The 10,873-nt window shown below is 35.7% G+C and overlaps 1 protein-coding gene across 1 annotated transcript; it reads left to right on the forward strand.

Moving 5' to 3' along the window:
* Positions 1-909: 909 nt before the first annotated feature.
* On the forward strand, positions 910-10,095 carry LOC116120994 (7-hydroxymethyl chlorophyll a reductase, chloroplastic). Its single transcript, XM_031406963.1, has 18 exons — positions 910-1,088; positions 1,183-1,267; positions 1,327-1,438; positions 1,529-1,613; positions 1,701-1,742; positions 1,882-1,960; positions 2,994-3,045; positions 3,143-3,205; positions 3,603-3,700; positions 4,086-4,121; positions 4,206-4,267; positions 4,836-4,863; positions 8,459-8,538; positions 8,687-8,756; positions 8,846-8,903; positions 9,284-9,348; positions 9,436-9,530; positions 9,610-10,095. Exons 1-18 carry the CDS (start codon positions 922-924, stop codon positions 9,698-9,700), a joined length of 1,368 nt encoding a protein of 455 aa, XP_031262823.1. The 5' UTR covers positions 910-921; the 3' UTR covers positions 9,701-10,095.
* The last annotated feature ends 778 nt before the right edge of the window (positions 10,096-10,873 follow it).

Below are 10,873 nucleotides of genomic sequence, written 5' to 3' on the forward strand. Positions count from 1 at the left end.
GTAATTTGTAAATTTTCGAGTCGTTTATACAACCCCATTCTTTTTCTAAAAGGGAAGAAAAGTGAGCTTGTCTTGATAGGGCTTCCCATCGATTTGGAATTCCTATTGTCATTACTTTTACACAGAAAACAATAAAGACAGTCCCTTATGGCCATTAACGTTTCATGTTTTAGATATTAAATTTTAATTGGACATTTGTTAGATATGCAAACCAAAATCAGCTGCTGGTATAGAAATTGATAGACTGTAGTGTGCATTCCTCTGATCCTCTCTCACAGTTTAGTGCCCATATTTTGCTGTCGAACTTTAGGGCTTAAGCGTTAAGCCCTTCAAATTTGAAGAATGATTTTTGTATTTCAATGGTATTTGTTTCCAAACTCATTTGTTCACGACATACGGCAATCAACCCGCCCAATGTAATAAATTCATACTCCCGCTTTGTTATTTGTCGCTAAATTTTGAGCTAATGGATAATTTTTGTCACGATTGTCGAAGTCAGATTTTGTTTCATTTCCTCTTATTGAAAATCTGAAATAAACTGGTTTAGAATTCCTCAAAGTTTCCAAATCAAATGAATTAAATATTGAATCAATCAAATGACTAATATCACACCATATGAGTACTTTGGATGAGGTAATAGAGAATCAACGGTTGCAGTGCCGATGCCTTTGCTTAAAGTCGGCATTAGTCTTAAATCAGGCCTGAGCCCAATGTTAAGTTTCTTCAGTGATAATGGGCCTAAGCCCAAACCAAAGTCTCACCTTCCTAGCCCTTTCCATAAGGATTACAATTACAGAAATATCCAATGATTCGTAAGATAAGTAAAAATTAGGAGGGAAGTAATTGCATTATCTTGTGTATATAAAAGATGCGGTGGGAATGAAGCCATTCTTCTAACTTTCAGCTTCTTCGCCCATCACCATGACATCTTTCATTTCTAACTTCTCTCCCTTTGGTACCGTTTGTTGTTCTTCATCTCCCTCAAACTCCACCAACAAGTCACCAGTGAAGCAGCCGAGAGAAGACTGGAGAAAACGCTCCAAACCCATTCCTCCAGGTGGCACTTATCCAGCCAAAGACCATTGCAGGTTCTAAACATTTCATTTGTTATTCCATCCGAGCTGTGTTTTCATCAATTTATTAATTAGTTCATTTGTTTTATCATATACATGCATGGCGCAGTCGCTGCGGTCTCTGTGATACTTACTACATTGCTCATGTGAAGAATGCTTGTGCTTTCTTAGGAGACGGCATGTCTAAAATTGAAGTAAGTCTTTTTTTTTGTAACCCAAACTTATCGCTTTGCTAATGCATTTTCTGATTCAGGCGTTGGAACCTGTAGTGCATGGTAGAGGGAGAAAAATAGATTCCTTGGAAGAGACTTACTTAGGTGTCTACGATCAAGTTTTGTATGCTCGTAAAACTAATCCAATTCAAGGTATTATCTTGTTATTTCTGCATAATTTGACTGTCTATTGTTTTAATATGGAATTTGAATTGTATGTTCTTTGACTGACTTCAATTTTAGGAGCTCAGTGGACTGGGATAGTAACAACTATTGCAATGGAGATGCTCAGAACTGGCATGGTTGAGGCTGTCGTTTGTGTACAAAGGTAATGACACAAATATTTAATCTTTAATATTTAACCTGAATTCTTTAATTTGTGAAGTTTCATGGTCTTTGTAATTTGTTTTTGTAGTGATCCAGATGACAGACTTAGCCCAAGGCCTGTTTTAGCGAGGTTTGCAACGTCACATTTTTTTAATTAGTATAGATTGCTTCAACATTTGAACTTTCCTGATTGGAGATTTTCGTGTGGCTATTTGCTTATGTTTCTTATTTTTGTTTGTTCCTTTGTATTTTCTTCTCATTTTCAATAGGACACCTGAAGAAGTTCTGGCTGCTAAAGGTGTCAAGCCAACATTATCTCCTAATCTCGATACCCTTGCCTTAGTTGAGGTTTGATTAATAAATCTCCTCTTTATTCGTTTTGCACTTTAATATTCATTTTAAAACAAAGAACATAACTCTCACTAGACCAGTAAGGTTTGAGTACAGTTGCATAAAAGATGTTAAAGATGTTTTGGAGTGCCGTTTACAGGGCAATGGAATGTCTGAGCATTGTGTGAAAGTAAAAGTAGATCAAATTTGCATAGCTGTCTTTTGTAGATACCACGTTAGGAAAATATTCCTAATTTTCTCCAGATAAGTAATGGAGATGCAGTTAAAATCAAAGTCCTTGCACTCTTAGACTTAGATAGACTGTAAACATATTTTTTTATACAATTACAAAGTATGTGCATTTAGGTCTCGTTCATTATCACTTGATAGGTTAGACACCTAGAGTTGATGGACCTCGGTTTTGCAGATAAACTAGGAAGTTTATGTGGTGACTAAAACACTGTAATGATCCTAAATTGAGTCACAGATCGCTAAACTATGGGCTAGGCATGTGAGTTAATAATCACATGGGTTCCCTCCTCTTACAAGCTGACTTTTAAGAGTGAGTTCTGCCAATTTGTGGTTGTTACAATTGGTACCAGAGCAGGACCACACCCTGGGCAAACGTCATGGGAGTGACACCCACCTAGGACGGCCCTCCCAACTGATGGAGCGACCTGGAGGTATAGAGCCCTGCCAATTGGGTATATCAAGCCGCTTTGGACGTCAGTTCCAGGGGGGGTTGATTGTAACGATCCAACATTGAGTCCCACATCGCTAAAATATGGACTAGGCATGTGGGTTAATAATCACATGGGCTCCCTCCTCTTACAAGCTGGTTTTTAAGAGTGAGTTTGTATCAATTATAAGAATATCCTGGCCAATATATCATATTTGTGATTGACAACTTTCATGAATTTGACTGTATGTGTTATGAGAAGAATTCATCCACTCATATTCATGCTTGTTCCATGTGCACTTATATGTATTGGAATTTGCATAATCACTTCAATTTTTTAGCAATATGGCAGTGATTTATTCCATACAATAGGCTGCAGGTGTAAAGCATCTTCTCTTTTGTGGAGTGGGTTGCCAAGTGCAAGGTATAGTTGATTTCTCTTTTAAAAAAAAATTATGCTCGGTCATTTTCTTTGTTGTGACTTGTACTATTGTAATGCAGAGTAATTTCTTAAACTGCAGCATTAAGATCTGTGGAGCACTATTTGAATTTGGACAAGCTTTATGTTTTAGGCACCAATTGTGGTAATGTTCTATCCATTTCACAAATCCTTTAAATGTGAAGTCTTAGAGTACTCTAGGGCCCTAGGCAGTGGGTATTATATGAACATACTGAATTTGATGTATAAACATGCCCATTGAAGGTTTACCTCATTAGATTTCTTTTAAATGGAAAGGAAAATATTGAATATTTTTTAAATATCAAAATCCTTTTAATTTAGCCTTGCATGTGTAATCATCTGCTCTTTGAAAATGCTTTAAATAGACTGTTAAAACTTCCTATCCTAGTGGCTCAGTTGGGTAGAAAAGGGATGGTATTTACACAACTCGTAGATTTCTAAGATAAGTAGTGTATGGCTTTAGGATTCAGCTACCTTACTGACAAATCATTCAAATCATTGTTAACAATGTCTTGCAATAGTGGACAATGGAACTCGAGAAGGGCTAGATAAGTTTCTAAAGGCTGCAAGTAATGAACCAGAAACAGTTCTTCATTATGAGTTTATGCAGGATTACAAGGTTTGTTCTGAATAATCCTCTCATTCTCTGTGTGTTTAACTTATCGCATATGGATATTTAGATAACTGAATTAATAAATATAGCAGCAAAACAATGGCAATGTTTCATACCACGTTGCCACTCAAAGAAGAAAGAGAACAATTCAAACTTAAAAGAAAATATTTTCAAATGTGAATAACATATTATAAGTGTAACTAGTGGTTTCTGCCTCTCTTGAACTATCTATTACTCTATCATGTCTTTTAGTGCAAATGTCTAATAACTAATTGTTGATTGCTGACATATTTTTATCATTAAGCATTTTTTTTTGCAATTGTCAATCCCCAGACATTTAATTTTTTTTCTCATGTGAACTAATGCTAGATAGTTTGTTATACTTTGCTAGGTCCACTTGAAGCACTTAGATGGCCACATTGAAGAGGTAACATGGTCACTGCACTTTCAATTTGGTTTTGGGCCCAGAATTTTTGTTGCTTCATCCACTTTCAAATCTTTACTAAAACAGGTTCCTTATTTCTGTCTACCAGCAAATGATTTAGTTGATGTTATTGCTCCTTCTTGCTATAGGTAATTTCTTGTTCTTTCTGCATGCTTAGAACTTTGCTTCAAATTATAAATCAGGTCATGAATAATAAAGATAATTCATTAACTTAAGTTTTAACGTGGCTTTTGTGATAAAATTATAATAACTTACAACTACAGAAAATTTTAACAGTTTAGTATAAAAATTTAGCATAAATATTTATACATTAATGTATTACTGTCAAAATATTAACTTACTTTTTCCAAATAAAGAAATGTACTGCACTATATATTCCATACTCATCTGTTTCATCAGCCTTCAAGATTTAGTGGCCAAAGAGGACCAATTTCTTCTTATAAAAGCAATTATCAAGGGACAAAGAAAGAGAAGAAAATTTTAATAAGCACAATAGAATTTGTGCTATCTTGTTTTGCATTCCCTTCCTATTACGCAATATTCTCATTCCTCATTTTGTGAATTTCCTATTAATTAATTCTGCAAGATTTTTCTTTTTGGAGATGATTTTGTAACTTTCTTTATTATGTTGCTTATTGAAGATTAAGATTGTTCATAATGATTGTTATTTTTTATTTTTCTGGTGTATATCAACAGCTGTTTCGACTACACAAATGCTTTAGCGGTAAGTTGTTATTTACTATTAGGAAAGTATATCAGCTCCTGTTACTTGTATTCCCCCGTTTATTTTCCCTTTATAAGATAAGGTAGTGTAATTACTCAATCATTCACCTACAGCTTCAGACCTTTCATATATTGCCATATTAGTAAAAAAAAATTTATTTTTTTTATAGGAAACAAATTATATGTATTGATGCTAAAAAGAGTTACAGCAGTGGACCAGATGTCCACAACAGACTCTCAAAAGGACAAGAGCTGTACAATATAGATGTGAATCAATCTATACAAAAACTCGAATATCAAATTAATTAATAACCCATCCCAATTTAGATGAATAGAGAAAAGTAAACAATTGAGAAAATCCTTAGGGACCGAGGCCCAAAGCAATGCTAAGAACCGAATCCTATCCTATATACCTCTAACATCTTTACACAATTTTTCTTCAAAAATGCAAGCATTCCTTTCTTTCCAAATCTCCACAGGTTTTGGGGATAGCCGATAGCCCAACTGGTCTTTCCCTGCATAAGTTACCCCATAAACCTCCTGCCACTTGACAATGCAAAAATAAATGATCAATTGTCTCGGAACTTTTCTTACACAAAACACAACAAGGAGAAAGGTGCAGGTTAGGCAATTTTCTTTGCACAACATAAGCTGTATTTACTCCCGTGAGCCAAAGTTCAAGCAAAAAATTGAACTTTGGGTGGGATTTTAACCTTCCAAATCAGAATTAATTGCTCGTAGAATCATAAGATTTGCAAGAGAAATCCCACAACTCTCCATCCCACACTCTTCTACTTTTTTTGTTTCATCAATGACAACTTGACCGAGAATTTGCTTCTTAAGAATTCTTCTCTACTTTCTCTATCATTAAGGTTTCTATAAAGTTAAACACACAGCTAAATTAGTAGAAGAAGCACAAATCTAGATAGAAAGCATTCTTCCTTCTGCATAGTCTATATACCTGGGAAAGATCCACAAAAGGTTTATCTTCAACCATTTATCCTCCAAAAGTGGATAGTCTTCCTATTACCAACCTCAAGCTTGATGTGATCAATGAATTTAGAGTACTCCTTAGATATTTCTTTCCAAGGGCTTCCAAGAGAGAACCATAGGAAATCACTTTTGAATCCCATCCATTTGCTTGGTTGCCGTACAATGACTTTGTGCCAAAGAGCTTCATTTTCCAAAGGATATCTCCAAAGCCATTTTGCTGAAAAGTTTTATTTCTTAGCACCAAATTCGAATTCCAAGCCCTCTATCCTTCGGCCTCACCACCTTGCTCCATCCTATTACAGGAGAATCATTATCTTCCCCAAAACCTACTCGTAAAAAATCTCTCATGATCTTTTCAGTCATCATAGCTAAGGATCTTAAACAAGGACACAAAATAATTTGGGAATGCTCCCAAAAACCGAGTTAATCAAAGTAATTCTTCCTCCTTTAAATAAAAATGCTTTTTTCCATCCCTCAAGCCTTTTCTCAATTTTTTCTACCACTGGATCCCAAAAGCTTGAACTTATTGGACTATTGCCCAGGGGTAAACCCGTATACTTTAGAGGCCAACTTCCCACTGTAAAGCCAAATTTACTCGCTAGGGCTTGGATTTTCTTTACTGAAGAATTAATACCCACAATAAGACTTTTGGACCTATTAACTTTAAGCTTGGAGAGTATCCTGAAATTGTCCACCACATTTAACAAGTTATCAAGTTTATGCAAGCCACAGAAAATAAAAGAGTGTCATCAGCGAATTGAAGATTAGAGACTTCAATTTTGTCCTTTCTAATTTGGATGCCTTGGATAACTTTGGTTTGAATGACTTTTTCCATGAGTCTGTTAAGACCATCAGCCACCAATGTGATTAAGAAAGGGGATAAGGGGTCACCTTGCCTTATTCCTCTTGTCGCACAAAAGTAACCCCTTGGTCTACCGTTGATGAAAACAGAGAATTTCATAGATTGAAGACAACCTCAAATCCAACCTCTCCACCTCTGCCCAAAACCTTTTTCTTCAAGGACAAAGTCTAAAAAACCCCAATCAACGTGGTCATGAGCCTATTGAAAATCAATTTTAACCATCATCCCTTCTATCTTCTTTTTCCTACATTCTTCAACAACTTCATTAGCCACCAATATTGCATCAAAGATCTGTCTACTATTGACAGAAGCTGATTGGGCAGAAGATATTGTGTCACAAAGAACTGCTTTCAGTCTGTTGGAGAGAACTTTAGCCATTATCTTGTAGAGACTAGAGATAAGATTTATTGCCTAAAATCTGTAATTTTGACGGTCTTTCTTTTCGGGAATAAGACATAGATAAGTAGCATTAGTAATCTCATTGACCACACTTCCATAGTAAAATTCTTCAAACACCTTCATTAAGTCTCATTTTATAATATCCCACTGGTGGTAATGCAAGAGTGTCATTCTTACATCTTCACCTTTAACAAGTTATGAAGTTATAACATGTTAGTATGAGTGTCATTCTGGGTAAAACTTGTATTTCTTTGGTTCTGCAAGTTGCCATTGTACTTTGTCTTTGGTAATGCTCGATCTAAAATTGCTCATCCCCCCTTTGCATATATTGTTCAGAGCCTCTGCCATCTTCTTCCACCCCCAAAAATCAACACCTTGAGGAACGATGATTCTTTGCAATCTTCTTCCACCTCCTATCTGAAGATGCTAAGCATTGCTCCTTTTCTGTTGCTGTGCCTCTCTAGCCAGACTTGGTTGGAAGATTCTTGATAGATTCTAAAAAATCCTGAACTTGATTTCTCAATCGTGGCCTCTAGGATTCTTATACATAACCATTCAGCGCACTCCACATCCATCGTTAAAATGAAACTTCTGAATCTGTTGTTCTCCACGATATTGATATTTCTACCTCTAGATTTTTTATCATTTTCAACAGTGAAGCACTTTTGTGTTCTATATTTAAGTCGACAGCAAGCTCAGCCATAACAAAGTTCTTCGACTTCTTATTGTAAAATTAACTACCTATAATCTGGAAGATATATGTGAAATCCCTTCTTTTCCATTGTTTGCAGTGATCTTTAGTCATTTTTCTTTTTTTACTGAGATATTAGGCTTGAAAGTGTTTTAAGTTAGTCCCTACCAACAATAAGTATTTTTTGACTGTTGAAGTTGAAGAGTAGGGAGACGTGGTGTTAATAGCTCCAGCATTCCTAGTTTTTTTCTAAAATGTCAGAAGCTCCACAAATTTTTGAAGTTATTTAAAGTCCTTTAGTAACTTAAGGTACTTCAAAGTCAAAAAAAGATTCAGAGAGGATTAGAATGTAACTATAATCTTACACTCTTGACAAAATTTGGTGATGGTTCTAGATCTTTAGATCACTTGGTTGATGGCAGATGACATATTGAGAACTTATAAGTTCACCTGATATTAAAAATATACTATTGACATTCATGGTTATAGGTACAAATTTATAATGTTCAACCAATTCAAATGAAATTAAAAATGTCTCTTTGCTTATTAGAATCAGTTAAAACTTATCCAAACAAAATGAACCAATTCACTGACCATTTTTTAGTTTGTCCTAATTTGAGGGGATGCTGTATTATGTTTGACCAAATTCAGGATCTTGTGGTTGGATACATGGGTGTTCCAAAATATCCAGGAGTCAGCATGACACAACATCCACAGTATGTCACTGTCAGGTAACGACATTGCTGAGATTACAAATATGCTGGCAGCTTATTATTCTTAATCATCATCTTTACGAGTGATGGCTTTCTGATTCTAGTTACATAATTCTTTCTATGAAAACTAAAATTATGATATTCTTTCTTCATTACTTCATTGCAGGAATGAACGTGGAAAGGAAATGCTGAGTTTGGTAGAAAACCTTTTGGAGATTATTCCAACAACCAGCAGTGTAAAGCCTATGCTACGTCTTCCTCTCACTACATTAGGAATTTACTAAACTAGAATATCTGACTTCAAAGCAACAATTTTTGCTTTCAGGGTAACCGACGCCCATTTGTTATGGAGACTGTTAAGGCAGATGATAATGCTAAGATGGGTGCGTATGGCTTCTTCTTCATAGTTTCTAATGTAAATCTTGTACTTCTGCTTTATATTTGACTCATCCCTTTCAAGCACTTTAACTAGACACACAGCTAGTATTTGGTGGTGTAGGGCTTCGCTTATATAAGCTTGTTGTCAAAAGACTTCACGGCACTGATTTTGAACCATCTAATCTACAGAATAAAAAGACATGCACATAACTGTTTCAACTAACTAAAACAATTATTCAGACTTTTTCTTTTGATGTTAGAACTCATTTCTTCATCCTAAATCTGAATGTTCATTCTCTGAAAATAAAATTAAATATTCATACGAGCCTCCTTTTAGTTTCTGTTGTTAAATGAGAAGCTCATATTCTCTCTTTTATTCTTTCAGGGAAGGGTCCTTCTCAACCTGCCCCGAAATTTGTTGGGAATTTGATAGCTTTTTTACTAAACTTGGTAAAGATTCTTCTTCAAAATGTATCTGTGCCGTAGTGAAAGCAAACAAATACATACTCTTATACACTTGCCCTTTTTGTGGTGTAGATTGGTCCAAAAGGATTGGAATTTGCCCGTTATTCACTTGATTATCATACCATCCGGAACTATCTGCATGTAAACCGGGCTTGGGGAAAAGAAAGGTGCATTGTAGTTTATAGTAGCTATTGCAATATGAAAGCATTTGTATGTTATTAATATTTAGATCCTCAATGCTTTCAGAGCTAACCAGCACATGCCTTCATATGCAAAGAAACTTGTGGAGATCTACAACCAGAATGGCCAAATAGATGAGATGCTTTCCACCAAGTGACGAATAAGTATGAAAATTACGGGCAACATCAGGTTCAGGGTGCTTCCAAGGATGTAAAATTTGTTCGTTTTATTAGAAGACTATGAATTTGACCCTCTAATTTGATGAGTTTTATAGTTATAGATGTTGCTTTAGCACACTGTTTTGAATGAAAATATTTTCATTGTAAGATATTTTAAGTTCTTGATTGTGTTATCAAATTGTGAGACAGGGCATGCCGATTGGTGTTTGTGAAATTAGCATCATATGCTTTCTTTGTATTAGAAAGGTTGTATTATAATAGTAATAACAACAACGTGGGCTGTGCAGAGAGCATTAGGACATCAAATTGGTACATTTGACTTTGTCTTGGCTGTGGGCATAGAGCATTAGGACATCAAAGTTGGTACATTTGACTTTGTCTTTGATATCGCGCCTCTATGCTAGAATGCATTGATTGATATTTGATACATAATAAATACGAGAACCTCTATAGGGGGCGTTTGGTTCAGGAATGTTAATTACTAGGAATGTTGGATTACTGGAAAGATAGATTACCTTAGAAGATTACTGGAATCTTTAGAAAAATGTGTTTGGTTAGTTTGAATAATTGATGGGTATGTTTTATTAAATGTTTGGTTAGAAGGAATAAATTGGTGGGTATGTTGTTTAATTACTAAAGTGTCCCTTAATTAATATTTTTATTATAATATTATTTATATTTTATAACTCCTATCTTTAAAACCTCGGCAAAAATAGGCCCTTCCTAAAAACAATACACCCCCCCCAAAGCAGCCACTGTCCCGCCGGCAACCACCGCTGGTTGCCAGAATCCACCAACGTAACGGCGTATGGATAGCAGTTTCCGGCTTTTGGTGGGATTTATGATGGATTTAACAGTCCTGATTATTTGCTTGTATCGTTTATACCCTGCTGTTCATAAGGAACTGAAAGGGTCGTTCCGTCGCCAATGCCTTTCTCGCCCACCGCATGATGACTTCAGCATGGCTTGGCTACCGGCCTCCACTGAGTTGAGAACTCTCAGGAAATCAGCACTCGAATATTTTCACTACTAAAAAACTGGATGCTAATCAGCACCTCCGGCGCGCCAGAAAGTGATACAGCTCATTTCTTATGTTCAAGAAAGTTGCGATGCCAGAAGAGCCATAGATATTGGCCGAGCAGCTTTCACAA

This window comes from Pistacia vera, unplaced genomic scaffold (assembly GCF_008641045.1).
Source record: "Pistacia vera cultivar Batoury unplaced genomic scaffold, PisVer_v2 Contig954, whole genome shotgun sequence".
NCBI lineage: Eukaryota > Viridiplantae > Streptophyta > Magnoliopsida > Sapindales > Anacardiaceae > Pistacia > Pistacia vera.